The following is a 19,232-nucleotide window of genomic DNA, read 5'->3' as shown; positions in this document are numbered from 1 at the left end:
TTTAACTATTTGTCTGTAAATGGCCTTTTAAATTACTGCCTTGGTTGCTGATGGTTAATTTAAAATTATTTGCAAAAAGCGGAGTTGTAGTCTTTGTGATGGCAAAGAATAGCAGGTAAACACAAAGCAAAAATAATGATTGAAGGCAACGAAAAATTAAAAATTCCACTATGCTTTAAACCAGACATATATTGTCGATATCAAATCATTTTTATTACTGGAAATGGTCTGCTTAAAATTTCTCAAATTTTGATAAATGGTTACTATTTTGTAGACGCCTGTCCTTTTTCCACTCAAGGCACAATAGGTTCCACGTGTCTTGACTGTGAGCTTTATCAAGTTCTACTTGAAGTCTTAACTTTGACTTGAAGGAAAGGTGGAGCAGCAGCAGCATTTCCTTGTGACTGATTTCCTGAGCATGCAAATAAAGAAGTTGCTGTTTTAAAAAAAGAAGAAAGTGTTTGAACCTTGAATTACAAAATCAACACACATTATTCCATGTGCTCTTAGGAACAAAGCCACTCTCGCTGCGTTTCCTGATGGCCTCTTTCCGGAGTTAGTAGAATAACTTGCTTGTTTGCAACCTGATTTGGTGGCTAATGTCCAAAGGCAATGTGTGTGTGGTTTGTTTGCTTCCACTGCAGAAGATAAGTCAAGTGTAACTTATTATCACTTAATACTTGGTTTTCCTTCTCAAAACCATTGGCATTGCAGCTTCCAAAATACATTTCAGCTGATGCATATAAATATAATTTAAAGTATGGCTGTGCAGGGACACCCTGATCCGACGTGGAAGCCACTTCGTGGCCTTGGCAGCAGGCCCAATTCGGCTCAGGGTGATTCGGCGGGGCGACCCAACTTGGCCTTGAACCCAAAGTGGGATTCGCCCCCCTGACGCCCCCGCGCAAACCCCCAGTTCCTTACCTGGGCTGCTGCCTCCGCCGCCGCTGCCTCCTCCACTGTCACTGCCACCACTATCGCCGCCGTCACCGTCATTGCCGCCACCCACCACCGCCAGCTTCTGAGCCCTGGACATGCGCTGGCTGGGGGCAGTGATGACAGTGGTGATGATAGCAGCGGTGGCAGAAGTGGAGGTGTCCTCTGCCACCGTCATTGCTGCTGCCCAGTGCTGCCAGCTCTTGAGCCCTGGATGAGTGCCAGCTCTTTTTGATGGGAGTCGCCATTTTTAAAATGGCAACCCCCTGCAACAAGAGCCGGCACATGTCTGGGGCTCAGAAGCTGGCAGCAGTGATGACAGCTGCAGTGGCAGCAATAATGGAGGTGGCGGCAGTGGCGGAGGAAGCAGCGATTCCTGTGAGTCACCTCAGGTAAGGCGACGGAAGCGGTGACTCCTGTGAGTCACCTCAGGTAAGGAGCTGGAGGCGCTGGCACAGCTGGGCCAGGGTGCCAAACCTCCGGGGCGCACCGAGCGCTTTTAAGAGCCCCTGACCTGCTTTGGGTCACTTTGTGCCCCCTCCGCTTCACCTCAGAAGGGGCCTGAAACGGCCCAAAGCGGCCCACTTCAACTCGGGGTTCAGGCCTCGGGCCAAAGTGGTGCACAGCCTTAATTTAAAGCTGTTGGAGATTTTCTGTTCATAATAATTAGTGTAGCCGTTGAGACCCTGCCACCAGAATGGGAAGTGCCAGAATGGGAAGAGGGATATTAGGCATTAGAATCCCAAGCAGAGGAGGCAGGAGGCCACACAGTGACCTGTAACAGCAATTAATGAGTTGCTTAACCCATGAATTACCAGGGTACAGTGGGAGCAAGTGAGCATTCTGCCTCTCATGTTCTCATTGCTCTCACTTTACATCCGGCCCAGCATTCTAGGTTGTTTAGGACTTCACTTACTTTGGCCTGGCCACAGCTAACTAATGCCCATACTTAGCCATTACATGTGAAGCGCGTCAGAGATTTCAGCTCAAGGTAAGTACATTTATCATGCCACAGTGACACGATTATGGCAGTGGTAGAGTGTTCAGCCTAGAGATGTAAAATTTCCAGAAATTTTGAAGCCATGGGGAAAAAATGTCCCCCCCCCTTTTCCCCCCCAGGAAAAAAATTGACATTTTTGAAAAAATTGAAAAATATGCAATCCTTTTTTCTTTTCTTTTTTTAGCGCTCTTTACAGATCTAATGTCACTTTGTTACTTTAGGAACCTACAATTGTATTATGTGTAACTTCATTTGCTCATAAAATTATCATTACAATTAAAAACAATTTAAAAGTAAACTCAGTAAATGTGTAGTTATTGTCTGAATAAACTATACTTTTAAATTTATTATACCAAACATGATAATTTTATGAGAAAACAACGTTATGCATAATGCGTTCTTGGTTCCTATTTTATGTCTGACCAGAGGGAACTTCAGCAAGTAGTCCCTCAGACATCTGAATCATCCTAGGAACAGGAAGGAGCAGGAAATGCTAGAGGCAGAATAGTATACCGCATCTGTTCCTGTTTATGAGGAATTGTTGGGGTAGAGTTTAGTGAAATCTGGTCTGAAGGAAAAGCTTTGGAGAGCTTTTAGCTGAAGATTCTCTTAGCTATTAGGAACGGTAGCCAAGTATATTTAATTTAAGCTTTAGGGTGCCATCCTATGCATGTTTAGACAGAAAATAGTCCTGTAACTCCCAGCATTCACCAGCCACCATGGCTGGCTTGGGAATGCTGGGACTTGTAGGACTCTTCTCTGTTTGAACATGCATAGAATTGCACCCTTAAACAATATCAATTATTTATTTGAAGAGTGACATTTTTTGTCCCCCTTTGTAAAGAATTCCCATTAATAGACATCTTAATTCTTGTTTATCTTGAAAGGTTGTCTCTAATGGTAGTGTCAGGCCCATGTCTACACCATAGGAATCAGGCTACGGAGTTCCTTTAAGGCCAATATTTAGGTATAGAGGGCTTGTTTTTGTGGTCAAGTTTAAAGGTTTTATAGGTGAGGTTATTCCCTAGATGTGAGGTCCAACTGGGAACTTTATTAAAAACTGTGGCAATGAGTTCCATAGACCCAAGCCTTAAAGTTTCCTTGTTTTAAAAGAAAAGTAGGTGGGATAACCCACATGTTGTTCTGTTGCATGTGTTGGCAATGGTGGGATAACCTACAGTGTTTCTCTCACATGTGGGTTCTAGAGCTACATTCATTGACTGTGACAGTATCTCATCAGAACAAGACCAGCAACACGGGACTCTATAGAACAAAGCCCAAACTGTCAAGAATACACATTTTCTTCTCATATTATGATATGGTGACTCTAGTTACATGTTGGGAAACCACATGGCTTGGAGCATCCATACATGTCTATCAGTAAAAGATAACATTAGATCAATAATTTTAATAAGGAATGGAAGAAATAACTATGCTTGGAATCTTACTTCAGAATTTCAGGAAATTTTACATCTCTAGTTTTCCTATAAAAGTCTTCCTATTACATAGTTTTTCCAAATTGTTTTGGGGGGTAATGGTTGGGTAGAAATATATGAACATCTCATCTTAAACATTTTATTCATAATTCTGAAAGAAAATATTTCATAATTCAAAATTGTTCAATTTTTCAGGGGGGGAAAGGTCCGGTTGGGTGGGTGGGGGGGAAGAGTGTAGGAGGTTGTGCCATGAAATAACAGCTTCTTTGTGAAAGCCTCCAAAGTATACTACTGTATCACAACCAACAAGTGGGTGGTGTTGGTTGTTAACTAGGTAGATAGCTCCCATGTGGGCCACTCTGAGCGTTTTGGAGGAAAGGAGGATGCAAAATGTGATAACTAGACTTTCAGGGTTCCAATCCAGACACACACACACACACACACCGAGCAAAGGACACCATCCTAGGTTCCAAACATGTGACAGGATACCAATCAGAAAGGTGTGTCACATAACTTACTCATTTACATACTAAGATATTTAGAACAATTTATAAAAGACTGTATGATGAGTCTGTACAAAGGGTATGTTCCAGGCAAAGCAAAACCCTTCTTATTTTTTGTAACCTGCTGTGCCTCTTGCTGTAAATCAAGTGCCAGGAGTCTAAATGCTGTTCTTGCAGTTTAGCCTTCAAACTTTAAACAACCAACTCTGTTTAGAACTGGGTTCCATGCCAGCAGTTAAAACACAGCCATATAGGGTATGACAAAACTGGTGGTTTTGGAATGAGATCATGATAAACGTGATGGGGTACTTTAGTATCACAAGTACATATAAGTCTCTTTCATTCACGCTCTCACACAGGCAGACACAAACAAATTATGTTACATTTTTAGTTCTCTTTATATCATGATTTTCTGTAGCAGAGATTTCCACAGTAGGTTGCATGAAATCATGCCACCTGCTCTCCCAGGATGTCACAAAACTAGCTTATACATAAACAGGTTTTGATTACAGATAAGGGTGTATCTGTGTTTAATATAAATGTAATGATTACTATATGCTTTTAATCATCATCTTAACTTTATCCCTTTAACTTCAAGAGCACTAGATAGAAGTTCGTCCCATTGCTCCCAGTGATATGACCAGATCAGGTGATGCTTTTGGAGGTGAGAGCTTTAAGAATATGCTACCCCCTTATTCAGCAGCTGTTGAAGGGGTGGGCAACTTATGACCCTACAGATGTTTTGCCCTACAACTCACACCATCCCTCACCATTGGCTATGCTGGCTACAGCTGATGGTAGTTATAGGCCAAAACAGCAAGAGGGCCACAAATTGATTACTTCCGGTCTAAAGTGTTTGGTATTCTCAGAATTCCATAGTCCTAATGGCTTTTAGAATAGCTTACACACAAAAATGACAGAGTTAGTTAGAGCTTCTCTACACGAGTGATTTATTGCACGCTCATGATTGGTTACTCATGGAAGTTAGCAGGTGCTTTACATGATGTAGACAACCTCCAGGATGTCCCCTGCGCTCTCCCCCCTTTATCCCCCCTTTATCCTGCTTTCAAAAAGATTGGAGATAAGCTGTAATAAAAGGTGATGGTGCGATATTGGCAGTGCCAGTGCAGCACTATAATTCAGCTACTAGATGGCGCTGTTTCATCGAACTTATAGAGCATTGACAAGAAGGGAAGTTTTCAATTCCAAATCACGTGTTCACTATCTAAAGGAGCCCATCAGAAACATTGAAAGACTCCGGAAGAATGCCCCGATAAGGATGAGGGATTTTTGCTTAATGTAGAGAAGTTCTTTGGATCTTGACATGCATGCAACGGGTTAAGTGGAAGCTGTTTGTTTGGAGCATTAATGTCCAGTAATCATTCTTGGCCATATTTGGGTATATTGGTCCTGTGTTAGATGTGCATGACTAGATAACTTTCAAGCTACGACAATTAAATAGATGCTTTGATTCACTAAAATTGAGAACTGAAACAGTTTCATACTATATATGGTATTTGTGCAAGTGATGGAAATATATTTATAACATTACTTTTTAGTGTGGGTTGAGAATAAATGCTTTTACAAATATATCCTGTGCTTAGGGAATGGATTTACAATGGACTGTAAAAATCACTATACCATTTGGAATAAATACCTTGGAAGCATTGGGATCTTACTTTTACAGCAAAGCTATATCTAAGTAGTGGCAATCCAATAAGTGTTAAGTAGCCTATCTTCCTATGTATTTAGTGGCTCTTCGTATTGCTTTTGAGTTATTTGGTGGGCAGTATCACATTTGGGGAAGAAAAAGGAGCCTAAAGATGAAGGATCCATCTTCATTTGAAGAATGCTAAAAAAAAACTTTGGCTATGTTTTTTTTTATTTGAAAAATGCTAAAAAGCTTTGGTTGGGGTCCTAGACAACAGGTTGGATTGCACGACACAACACCTCACAGTGGCTTAATTTACCAGCAGAGGCTGTTGCATTGTGCCAGATGCCAACAGGGGCCATTTTTGCATGGCACCCACAGGCGCCTGGCTTGCCATGGGTTGTTGTGTTGTGCAAACCCAGGTGGCAGGGGTTGTTAGAGAGTTAGATAAACCGCAACAAGCCATGGTTTGAGGATTTTCTAACCCTCGGACAACTCCTGCCGCCTGGGTTTGCACAACATGACAACCCAAGGGCGCTATGCAGAAATGGTGCCTGCAGGTGCCCAGCATGGCACAACAGCCCATCACTGATAAATTAACCCACTGTGGGCTGTCGTGTTGTGCAAACCAGGTCAATACGTTAAATGCAATGTTGTGCTAGTGGAGGTCCACTGGCATGGTGGGACTGTCTCTCTCCCTGCCCCCAAACCCCGGGCAGCTGTCAATGACGCCTGAAAATCTGCTCTGGAGGCTTTCCCAGCGCTGTGAAGCAGATTTTGAGGGAGTGTGGAAGGCTGCGGGGGAGGGGCAAATCCTAGTTTCTCCTGGTTTCCACTCCTGGTTTCACTGACAGAACTCCATTAGATACAACGAATTAAAGGCATTCTTTTCTCTCCACTTTTACACATCTTCTTCTAAAAAAAAATCCTCTTTGAAATGGGTAATTTGTATCCTGTCCTCCTTCCAAGGACCTCAGAGACATTTAGCCTTGCACCAAGGCTGTGAGGTAGGTTGGTTGGTTGGTTAGCTCACTTTATAGCTAAGCAGACATTTGAACTGGGCATTCTACATCCTGCCTCTATACCACCACCATACTACTCTGACTCGCCATTTGCAAGCCCTTTGATAATACAGTTGCCATGACTTGTACTTCTGCATCTTGTCCAAAGCCTAGAAATTCACTTACCCGTTGCATGCCCTGAAGTGTGTGTATGCATTTTTAGGCTTCAGATAACACGGAAATGTGATGGGGCTTGTTCTTCCTCTCCATCTCATCAAAACTGGAGAGGGTTCAGAGGAGGGCAACAAAGATGATCAGGGGACTGGAAACAAAGCCCTATGAAGACAGACTGAAAGAACTGGGCATGTTGAGCCTTGAGAAGAGAAGACTGAGAGGAGATATGATAGCACGCTTCAAGTACCTGAAAGGTTGTCATAGAGAAGAAGGCCAGGATCTCTTCTTGATTATCCCAGAGTGCAGGACACGGAATAATGGGCTCAAGTGACAGGAAGCCAGATTCCGGCTGAACATCAGGAAAAACTTCCTGACTGTTAGAGCAATACAACAATGGAACCAATTACCTAGGGAGGTAGTGGGCTGGCCCACACCGGAGGCATTCAAGACGAGGCTGGACAGCCATCTGTCAGGGATGCTCTGACCTGGATTCCTGCATTGAGCAGGGGGTTGGACTCGATGGCCTTGTAGGCCCCTTCCAACCCTACTGTTCTATGATTCTATGATTCTATGAAAGCCATGTGTTAAGAGGTAAATATGTATAACACTGCAGACACATATAAATATGTGTATATATGTCTGTAATGTGGAATGTAAATGGAACACATACATTTACATTGTAGCCTTGGTGCATAGCTCTAAATTTTTAACAAGTTTTTCTGTACAGTACTAGTGTTTTTAGTAGTTAATCAATAACTACTTAATTATTATTAATAAAGTGCCAGAGTGCTGTATTGGTTAGAGCAGAGCTTTCCAAACGGTGTGTTGCGACACATTAGTGTGTTGCCAGCAGTGTGTAGGTGTGTCGCGCGAAAATTGTGCGGAAGGGCACTGCGGAGTTCCCTTACTCACGTTTGCTTTGCTTGGTCCCTCCCCCGGAACTTCCTAAAGCAGCTAATGTTAAAGCAGCTTAGCTGCTAAGGCTTAGGTGCTTTAACATTAGCTGCTTTAGGATCACATGGCGTCTTGATGCAGGACGCACGTGATTGGCGGTGTTGGAGCGGTACAGCGAGGAGTTTGGTAACGCTGGCTGCGCGTGGAGTGTGGAGTTAGCAGAGCAATTAGTCGAGCAATTTGCAATCAGCTCGGGCAAGAGGCTTCCCCACGTCCTCGGTGCGGCTGCAGGGCAGCGGGTGAGAACAACGGCCCGCTGCACGCCCCCAGAGCAGGGAGGGCTGCGCCGCGCAGGCGAGGAGTTTTGAGCCTGCGCTCCCCAGAAAGGTAGAGGCGCAGGGCGAAGAGAGGGGAAGGGAGGCACTGCCCTGGGAGCAGAGCTCGGCTGACACCGGCGCGGAGAAGTGGCAGCAGCCACCAGCCCTGCGTGGTTTTGGGTGTGCCCTTCGCGGACTTCTGCACCGTGCTGCCGCGCGGCCAGGCCAAAATAACACACAGGTGGAAACGCCACCTGGGACTGCACCGAGGGGGCGTCCGCCATCTTGGCCAGTCGGAACGGAGCTCAGTTGATTTCTGCCATTTATTTTTATTTTTACTCTGCTGTAATTGTGGATTAACCACCCACTGGCAGTGTACTACTGGAGAGTGCTGGAACTGGACTCTGGACATAGGCATTGCAAATATTTACAGCAGTATAGCCTTGTAGTGAGACATATATATTTACACCATTTTTGTTGGACTTTTGCTTCTCTACTTCATGTGTTTTTGCAGCTGAGCTCCTACCTGGACCTATGTGTCCTAATATGTATTGTAAATACTTTAGTTAATTTTGTTTATTTTTCACATTTTCTCCTGGTCCTGATTCCTATCTTTATCTCACTTTATCGCGGTGGGAGTGGAGCGCAGGTGCTGTTATTTTCATAAGAAAAAACAGAGAAAGATAAAGCGCTAAAAACAGTCCTGTTATTTTCATATTTAGTTAATGCTAAAACCTAGAAATGAATTTGCATAGATTTATTCATTAAATTGCAGTTGAATTACCCGTAAAATGGATACCTTTCTAATTAAGAAAAGGAAAGCTGGTGAAGATGATGTTTGCAATGAACAAAATGTAGCGGCTATAGAGGAAGCTACGCAAGAATCAACTGTTGAACGGTCTGTATTAGTACGTAAGAAGTGTAAAGGAACAATTTCCAAGATTCGTTTATACAGTAAAGATTATATGAAACTGGGGTTCACATTTTCTGGTAATGAAAACAATCCTCATCCCCAGTGTTTAGTTTGTGGGGATATACTTGCAAATGAAAGTATGGTACCAAATAAATTAAAGCGTCATTTTACCTCAAAACACTGTCATTTGTCAGAAAAACCAGTAGGATACTTTATTGAGCTTTCAAAATCTATAAAGAAGCAGTCTGCATCATTCACAAAGAGAATGAAGACATCAGAGAAAGCTCAAAAGGCAAGTTACTTGGTTGCTCAAATAATTGCCAAAAACAAGGACCCACACGCTATTGCCGAAACCACCATAAAGGAATCTTGCTGTGCTATTGTTCGAACAATGTTCGGGCCCGAATTTGAGATAGAAGTTAATAAAATCCCTTTGGCAGATAACACAATCGGAAGATGTATTCAAGACATGTCTGATGACATTAAGCAGCAAATGAAGGATATTTTTCAAGACGATAATATGATCTTTACATTGCAATTAGATGAAGCAACAGATGTCAGTGGGTTAGCACAATTACTTGTTTTTATACGCTTCATTCATACTTACAGAATTATTGAGCAATTCTTGTGTTGTCTAGAACTTCCAATGAGAACTAGAGGTGAAGATATATTTAAAACTTTTGATTGCTTCATGAAGGAAAATAATTTGCAATGGTTAAATTGTGTAGGAATATGCACAGATGGCGCACCCTCAATGGTTGGTTCAACAAAAGGTTTTATAGCTTTAGCAAAGAAAGAGAATGAAAATATTATAATTACTCATTGCTTTTTACATCGCGAAGCACTAGTCGCGCAAACCATTGGAAATTAATTAAGAAAGGTTTGGACAAAGTGGTTCAAATGGTCAATTACATTAAAAGTAGACCTCTTCAATCAAGATTATTTGCTCATATTTGTGAAGACATGGGGGCAAGGTTTAAAAAGCTTCTACTACACACAGAAGTTCGTTGGCTCTCAAGAGGTCAAGTGCTTTGTCGTGTATATGAATTGAGGGAAATGATGCTTAAACTTTTTGAGGAAAATCAGCAAAATGAATTCTGCAATCTAATTCAAAGCAAACTTTGGTGCACAAAATTGGCATATCTTGCTGACATATTTGAACATTTGAATAAAATAAACACCAGTATGCAAGGAAAAGGAGAAAATATCTTAACAGCGGTAGATAAAATTTGTGCTATGAGAGACAAAATAGCAATTTGGAAAAGAAAAGTGAAAGAAGGAAATTTTGAAATGTTTTCCAAAACTGCTGAGTGCCAGCTAAAATGTGATATCAGCTCGTTAATTGTTGACCATTTATCATTGCTTGGAGAGAAAGTTCATCATTACTTCCCAAATGTTCAAATCCAAGACTATGATTGGATCAGAAATCCATTTCTTTCAACCGCAATGAGGAATTTTTAACTTATTGAAGAAGAAGAATTAGCTGACATAAAAAATGATCGAAATCTGTTAATGATGCATGAACAGGATGACTTAGACAGCTTTTGGATTCACATTTCAAAAATGCATCCAAACATAGCTAAAAAAGCGTTAAAAATTCTTCTGCAGTTTTGTACTACATACATTTGTGAAGTATCCTTTTCAACGATGGCAAACTTAAAGACACTGAAACGTGGAAGCTTGATGACGAAATGCGAGTGTCTTTATCTAATATTCCACCAAATATTGAAAAGCTGTGTTCATCCCATCAACCTCATATATCCCATTAAAATGGTAAGTAGTTATTGGCGTTATTCAACTTTTTTAAATTCTTGCACATATTTACATACTGTTACTCATAAATGACAACAATGTATATTATTATCTTACAAATCATATATTTTTAAAAATATAAATGAAAGGTTTTCATGAGATATGTTGTATCCCCGTACATTTCGTTATTACAATTTATGTATGTGTCCGTATCTCTTATAATGGGTTAGTTTAACCTCCGGTTTGCTAGTAAAACTGAGTTACCGTGTCACGAAATGATGCATGTCTAAAAAGTGTGTCACCAACACAAAAAGTTTGGAAAGCTCTGGGTTAGAGTGTTGGTCTGGGACTTGGAAATCTGGATTCTAGTCCCTACTCAGGCATGAAGTAGAGAGGAGGAGGACCATGTAAGCTGGTGTCGGTTGCAAGAGCAAAAAATGGTGGAATAGGTATGCAATAAATAAATAAATGCAATTTGTTATTAATAACACGTAGTACTATTTTTTTCCTGTATCTTTGAAATCCTCAATGTGTTTTGGTTTAGGATGTCCAGAAAGAGGGAGAAACTCACAGTTACCTCACCAAAGAAGCAATCAAGGAAAAAGTCCAAATGTACAATTCAGATGTTACAGACAAGCTGAAGATGACGTTGGTAAGACTTGTGTATGGTTTTTATTTTGAGTAGTTACAAAGGGGTGGTTGGAGGGGTGCGTTAAATAATCCCTGTTGTGTTTTTGGCATGTGAACTTAGAAAATATGTTCATATTACAGCGTGCTGCCAGTATTTATTTCTTCACTGTGTGTGTATTAGTGCTTAAAATACTCCTGAGCATTACGCAATAGACAACTTCCACCATAATGGTTTACAGTCTATTTAGACAGAAGACAAAAGGAAGATGGAACAAGGAGGAAAGATGAAAATAACCAAATTCCTGGCACTAGCTCTTACATAATGACCAGGCAGGATGGTCATTAGGAACATAGGAAGCTGCCTTATACCAAATCAGAACATTGGCCGGTCAAACCCAGTGTTGTTGGCACTGACTGACAGTGGTTCTCCAGTGCTTTGGGAATAAATTTTTCCAGCCCTACCTGGAGGTACCGGAGATCAAACCTGGGACCTTCTGCATGCCAAGCATGTGCTCTGCCACTGCGCCATGGCCCTTCCCACTGTTGGAGACAGTTGTGGGGGGACAGGATCCAAATGGCAGTCTCCTTCTAAAGCAGATTTTGCACTCGCTCCACTCTCTCTCTCTCCTCCCAGCAGCCAGGTGGAAATGTAAACTATTCTTTGAACTTCTAGATATTTGGAGAACATGAATATGATTTCATCGTGTGTGTGTGTGTGTGTGGTTATATTTTAGAATTCCAGCGGAGTATACACTGGCTTCATCAAAGTTCAGATGGAACTGTGCAGACCCATCACAGTACGGGATTCTGTGAATCCAGGGAAGCACAACAACAACAACAACGAGGCAACCTTCTATTTGCCTAAGGGCTACATGAATACTCTTCATATCAGCAGCACTAACACTGTCCATGAAGTTATTGAGGCCTTGCTTAAAAAGTTTCTGGTAGCTGATAATCCTGCCAAGTTTGCACTTTATAAACGTTGTCATAAAGAAGATCAAGGTATGCTACTAGATCTTTTGAATGTTGGTGAAGAAATGAGCAGGGTGGGTGGGTTAGGGAAAGAGGTTCAGTTTCATATATCTACTCTCTGTAAAATTTGGGGATTAAGCCATGATTTTTGAGACTGGAGCATGTTGGTAAAGATTAGAGTTATTCAGTAAGCCATGATTTTTGAGACTGGAGCATGTTGGTAAAGATTAGAGTTATTCAGCACAGGGGACTGATTTTAAATGAAGACAAAAGACCAATATAAACCATATATTTAAAATCAAGTTTTCCATTTTTAAATTCATGTGTTTCTTCATACTAACTGGGTGCTCTAACAGCTAACACATACAGTTTGCTACTAAATAGAGCCTCTGTACAACCTAGGTGCCTCTTCCTAAACCTTTAGTCATAGAGCCCTGATATCTGCTTAGAACAGGAGTGGGCTTCTTAAGCGGGTCTGGGAGCCACCTTCCATTCCTGGGGAGCCACCACCACAACGGGCCACATTCCCGCAACTGGACTATTGTATTTTGGCATTTAGCACCGGCAAAAAATTCAGCTGTGGAGCCTTTAAAAGGACAAGTGCAGGGTTTCTTTGCCACAGGAATATGAATGAACCTTTTGCAGACCTTTCAGGAAGCCTCTAATTACACATAGTTTCCTGGTTTATCCAAACCAGAAAACTAGGGTTACCAGCTTCAGAACAATCCAGGATATAGATACAGAGTTTGAAGTTGTTTCAGTATCCTGGCTTGTTCTGAACCTGGTAACTGTAGTTTCCCAGATCTAAATAAGAGGCTTCACTGCTCTGCCATAGTTAACTAACTTCCCGTTTTGGAACAGATTCTTTTTTTCTCTGTATTACCTATATTGAATATATATTTTGGATAGTTTTTTCTTCTGTTTTGGATATGTACCTTAGAGCTGTCATGAAGCTCACTGGATGACCTTGGGCCAGTCACCGACTCTCAGTCTAACCTACCTCAGAGGGTTGTTGTAAGGATAAAATCAGGGGTGAGGAGAGGTCATGTACTCAGCCTTGAGCGGCTACGAGGAAAGGCAGGATATTAATGCCATAAACCATGCAGTGACTCAATCAGTTGTAATTATTCATGTGCATCATTCTGTCATACCTGGGTCATAATTCTTCATTTGTGTAATGTAATAACATTTTAATTTTGGGGGTTTTCATGCATGTATTGATTCTGGTTCTAGTTCAACATAGATCTTATATGCAGTTTTACTTTTTTCTTTTGTAATCTTGTCTGCAGTTTATATGTGCAAGCTCTCTGAAACCGAACATCCTCTTTATTTGCGGTTGGTGGCAGGCCCAAGAATAGACATGCTTAGCTTTGTTCTGCGTGAGCATGAAACTGGAGAGGTTTTGGTAAGCTGCATCTGTATTCATAGTAGCTTGGAAGGGTTCTTAAGGATCATCAAGGCCACCTATTTCATTGCCAGGATTTCTCATTAGATGTGTACCGTTTCTAGTAGATGCTTGTCAAGAGTACACTCAGGCTCACTGTACACACAAAAAGGAGCTGCTTGGTGGTCAGTTAAATCCATGCTTTAAGAGTTTTCATTCTCTATAATAGTGACAGAAATGAAAGTGACGAGGGGTTGAGTTTTCTACAAGCAGAAAGATACTTCCGCAACAGATCTCTTCTGACCCTTCCCTTCACTCCTCAGAAAGTAGTGGTTTGAGCATACTGGTTTTTACGAACCACGGTTCTCCAACTTCGGACATAACGGAGAACTGTGGTTCAAAAATAAAAAGCAGAAGTAAAGAAAATTACTTGTAAGCAAGGCTCAATCAGGTTTGTTCTGCATGTTGTTACATGTGAATTTGGCCATTGAGGCAATTGGTTTGCCTCAGAATTTACGTATGATGAAAACCATATATTTCATTGAAACACAATATGTGATTTTCCCTTCCCACTCTTAAAAAAAAGAACCAGTGCATATTCAGGCAGGTCTGTTGCTTTGCTGGTGCGTGATGTTTGAGACTTGTAAGATTTTATTTTACTTTTTACTTCGGAGTAACACTTATTTATTTTATTTAATATATTTCTTAGCTGCATTTCAAGAGTGTGATCTTCTAAAGGCAGTATAAAAACAGTAAAATTTGGTATCAAAGTAATAAAATTCTTAAAATGTAAACAATTTTAAAATAAGCCAGTTAAAATAAAATACAATTTCAAATACGTAACAGCAGCAACGTGGAAGGTTTCGGTACAGGTTTATCTATTCACTTCATATAATTTTGGGCAACAGCCCATAGGAGACTAGATTTATGGGTTTCTGTGGTTTGGTAGTAAGCAGAATTCAGTGAGAACTGCAACCCTGCCCCCATCCGTTGCTATTGAGTACTTTTGTTACATGCATTTTCTTACCTTTTTTTTTTGCAGTGGGAAGCCTTTAGCTTTCCAGAGCTACAGAACTTCTTACGTATACTGGACAAGGAAGAAGATGAGCAGTTACAAATCTTAAAAAGACGCTATGCAGCATACAGAGGCAAACTTGAAGAAGCCCTTGGTGGGGTTTGGAAACCAGGTTAAAATGGAGCCAAAGAACACTCAGGAAAAATGTGCATTACCAAGTATCGAGTAGCATGCCAAATCAAGTACCCAGAGCAAGAGTAGATTGTCTCTTTAAAACAGATGACCATTTTGGTATCATTGAGGTGATTCTGTAAATTGACATACTTTACATCTTGCATGTAGAAACAAAGAAAAACTGCAATATTTGCTGGTATCTGTTGTGTGTGCTTCGTTAGTCTTTACCAGATTGCTTCATGCTAGCTGTGGTTGTATGACGAGTCTATTTTCAAAGACACTATGAAACAGAGAAATTATTTGGTTTAATGTTAATTTGTAGCTTTTAAAACGAAGGATGTGCAAATGTAAATTTTATTGTAAACCCAAGCTCAGTTTTGAATAAGAATTAGTGCACTGTTTGATATAAAAATTGATTTGCACTACCTTTCTTCAAACATTTCTCTGTACTTTTGCAAAACAAATTATTTTTATATGAAGGAGGGGTGAAAAATATATTCCAAATGCTGTGTAGAAGATGTTCAAGCAATCTGAACTGAAGAAGGTAGAAGGGAAGTTAGAAAGAAGGTAGAGGGGAAGTTGGAAAGAAGGCAAAAGATAAAGAGGTGAGGATGTAGAAACAGAAGGGAGAAAAAGTTATTTTGCAAGTTGGTTAGTGTATTAGATAAGACAGTTGAGCATTTATGCTGTTTAAGTATTACTGAAATTAATATATTCAATGTTATTATTGAGATAGGATTTACTAAATATAATGGAAACTGAGCTCATAAGGACTGTGTGTGATGTGCAGTACACATTGGTCACAATCTTGTATGTGCTTTATGATATGCTCAAATACTTGATTGAGGCTTTCATGAGTAAAAACATCAGCATGAAAGAATTAATGCAGAATTCTTGGAATTACTGAATGTCTAAAGATGCAGTTGAATTTATCTCAGCACAAACTTTTACTACTTAAAAAGAGATAACATAGTGTCATCCTACATCAAAGAAAGACAAAATTCTTCCTTCTGTATGAGGCAGGATAGCAGACATCTAGCGTTTGTACGTATATTACCTTGTGCTGTGAGTGACTTGACTTATCTATGGTTTTAAACTGTAAATGTTTCAAAAGCTGCCTAGGACTCTGTATGCTGCTGAACTAAGTGCAAGATAAATTCTATAGGAGGAGGAGAAGGAAGAATTTTGCTTTTGAGTAACTATTTTTTCCAAGTATGTATGGTAATTGAAACCAAAGAAATGGGTGTGCATTACATACTTTTATATAAATGTATAACAGTACATGCTTTAAGTTTTATATGTACAGCCACCTAGGGGAACAATTATTGACTTGGGATAACTTTAATTTAGAGACTTTAGAGAATCATGGTCAGCAATTGTTTTCCCCCTCTAATTTTTTGGGCATTAATTTTGAAATTTCTGAGGAATATCTGCCACTATGGGGACACCTGGTGGGTATTATATTGAACACCAACATGTATATTCTCTTGAAGAAGAGTGCCTTCATATTAAACTTTGGCTGCTTTTCCCCCTCAAAATATTGGAAGTTTGAGGGAGATTCTAATTTTTAAATTTGCCAAGACAATCTTGATATACTGAAAGTGTTAAAAGTAAATTAGAAGTAGAATTAGTTACCAAATAATCAGTGGCATATCTTGTTTGGAGTTTTATTTCACATGTAATACTGTAATACTTTGTGTGTGTCTTTAGTTTATTGGAGACATAGTCAAATTCCCATAGGATAGTGGTGCGGGGTATGGTTGACATGGGTTAGAATTATTTTTCTGCAAATGCTATGTCACCTGAACAGTTCAGTTTAGATATTATTGCTCCCATGTGTGAGCCACCCAAAAGCCCTTACCTGTGTTGATGGAAGTACTAACATTTAAATGCCTCTTTCTAGGGAGGGACAAATTCACTGGGTCACGCGCTGCCTGCCTGCCCCTGCTCGCTGTGGGTGGCATGCCACTGGGCGATCTGTGGGTGCTCAGCAAGCGATGTGCGGCCTCCCGCTCCCTTCACCGTGCCACCCTTTTACAGCTGTAATCTTGCATAAATGGCCACTTTACAGCCATTTGTGCAAATGGGGATTTAAGAAAAAGACTGAGCCACCATTTTGCAGCTTGGCGCGGGATCAGGGATCACCATGCTTGCCCAGCTTGGCACATGCCGAGCCGGGCAAGCTCAGTGATCTGCAGACTGGCGTCCAGCGGAGGTGGAAGGGCAGCTGAGCTAGCAATTTCTCACCAGGCCTCGAGCCTCAGACAGACATCTGCAACGTCCCTACTTCTTCCTTAAATGTGTCACCTAGTTGTGTACAAAGTACGCACCCTAGTTCCCAACAGAGATGCTATTGCAGAGAAAGCATGCTTTCTCTGCCCATGGCAAGATACATCAAGCCTTGCTTCTTTATAACGTGTCACCAAAGAGAAGGGATTTTTCCACTACAGCTGAGATTAAAGTTTTCAGTCACGCTTTTTCAGCTAAAATGGGGGAGGGGGGGACAGTTTCATCCCCATACTCACCAGTTTTGTTCCTACCTCTGCATATTAATTCACTCTCTCCACTGCTGGGTACTGTATATTTTCAAAGTGCCACCTTTCCCCTTCCTTTCCAGACTGGAAACATTGCTTCCTTTTGTCCTTGATCTTGATTTGGCTACATCCTGAAACCAAATTGGAGCAAGGACAGGAACAGTAAACAATGTTTCCTACTCATCCTCAGTAAGCAATTTTTCCACTCCTGTTGTCCAATTTGGGTTCAGAATGGATACCATCAGAGTGAGGGTAGAGCAGTCTTCCCTAATCTGTGGCCCTTCAGCTGTTTTGGACTACAACCTCCCAGATTCATGATCATTGGCCATGTTGGCTGGGACTGATGGGCATTGAAGTCCAAAATATTTGGAAGGTACCAGGTAGCGAAAGCTGGGGAAGAGGGAGTGATGCTTCCTGCTTGGAAAGGAAGGAACTTTGACAGTAATGGTGCCCAGCAATAGCAGAGAAAGGAAACACCACTGCTGGTGGGAGTGAAGGAAAAATCGCTCTTTCATATTCATTCTGTCTGTCACACACATCCCTTGCTAAAGTGGCCACACCCAGTTGGGGACAAAGAAATTGGGAGGGGGCATTTTTCAGCTTAGCTCTTTTTCCATAGCCTACATGTGAGAGCAGTTAACCTCTAAACCAGCCCTTATTCACTTAGGTTACAATCATATGCATGTGTAGACCAAAAAAAGCCCTATAACTCCCAGCATTCCCCAGCCAGCTGTGGAATACTGCAAGTTGCTTAGACAATGTAATGTTTGGAACTTTGACGTTCAGATTTAAATACTATTTTTGAATCTAGAAATGGCAATGTACAAGAATGTGAATTTTGAAAAAAATTACTTGAATTTTTAACTGTTTTACTCCCAAATCTTTTATCTTCAAGTGTTTATGAACTACAGCTTTGAGTAGGAAAAAAATTTACATTAGCCCATTCTTAAACTTCAAACAGATTGGTTGCTACAGCTACTTTTTAAATTATAAGTCAATGGTGACCTAAAAGTTTTTTTTTTTTAATGTAGGATTTGACTTTAATTTTGTTTTAGTTTCAGATTCTTCACCTGTCAAAGATGTTGCAAAACTTATGTGTTGACTGTTTGGTAGTACCTGAATGAGGGCAATGTGGGAAACACTGAAATTAAGTTTGTGGTTTTTTCCTTTTGAAAAACTGTACTATTTATTATTTTGAAAATCTTTCTTTATATGGAAGCTTTGATTCCCTTTGAAGTTGTTACTAAAATAACAAGTTACTGTTACATCATTAAAGCTGAAGTTGACACTGGTATGTCCATTTCCATTGTTCATGCATTGGTTAAGCTTATTGTACTTCCAGGTACAGATTATGACACCACCGATTGCTCCATGCACTCCTTCCTCCACGTACTCTTTTGTCCCTTGCAGCATTGATAATCCTGGATAAAAGTGGGTTGCCTCAATTCAGTTCCCCACCCCCACCCCAAATTGCTGATAAAAGCTTGATACTTATCATATGTATGTTAATGTACAGGCAAATGAGTGGTACTTGATATGGGCAGGTCTCCTTGTGCCAGCCTGATGCAGTAGGTGGTTTCTCAGCACTGGATCATCCATGGTAGGTTGCAGCAATAGGTAACATATTTGCCTTGCCTTTTTTAAAAAAGCTCAAGTGGCTAACCCTGAAACAAACCTCAAACTTTTACACCACAAAGCACTAGTTTCTGTATACACCCAGTAGAGTTAACTACTGAAACAAAACACTGTAGTTTTATTTCATAAATGTGACGTACCAGGGTGGCAGGAGTGCCTGGAAGCTGTTTTTCCTAATCCCATAGATCTGGCAGTATAGTGACTGAAAATGTCCTCTGTTCGGCCTTCTCCAACTTGGTGGCCTGCAGATATGTAGTCCAACTTGCATCATCCCCAAACAGCATGGCACACTGAGCCCAAGGACAGAATGA

The 19,232-nt window shown here is 40.8% G+C and overlaps 1 protein-coding gene across 2 annotated transcripts in view; it reads left to right on the top strand.

Annotated features, from left to right (window-relative positions):
• RASSF3 (Ras association domain family member 3) overlaps window positions 1–18,593 on the top strand; it is a 36,783-nt gene extending 18,190 nt beyond the window's left edge. Inside the window, exons 2-6 of one of the 2 annotated variants that reach the window (XM_084810590.1) lie at window positions 4,474–4,539; window positions 11,122–11,229; window positions 11,942–12,209; window positions 13,469–13,584; window positions 14,606–18,593. In XM_084810590.1, coding sequence (XP_084666716.1) covers window positions 4,528–4,539; window positions 11,122–11,229; window positions 11,942–12,209; window positions 13,469–13,584; window positions 14,606–14,755 — 654 coding nt within the window. In that variant the 5' untranslated portion in view covers window positions 4,474–4,527 and the 3' untranslated portion in view covers window positions 14,756–18,593. The remainder of the gene's footprint in view (window positions 1–4,473; window positions 4,540–11,121; window positions 11,230–11,941; window positions 12,210–13,468; window positions 13,585–14,605) is intronic. The other variant, XM_084810591.1, reaches the window with a different exon arrangement.
• Window positions 18,594–19,232: the final 639 nt, after the last annotated feature.

Source organism: Heloderma suspectum, chromosome 7, assembly GCF_057233095.1.
Source record: "Heloderma suspectum isolate Gila_16-S chromosome 7, 16-S_ref, whole genome shotgun sequence".
Lineage (NCBI taxonomy): Eukaryota > Metazoa > Chordata > Lepidosauria > Squamata > Helodermatidae > Heloderma > Heloderma suspectum.
This window is presented reverse-complemented; position numbering and strand designations above follow the sequence as displayed.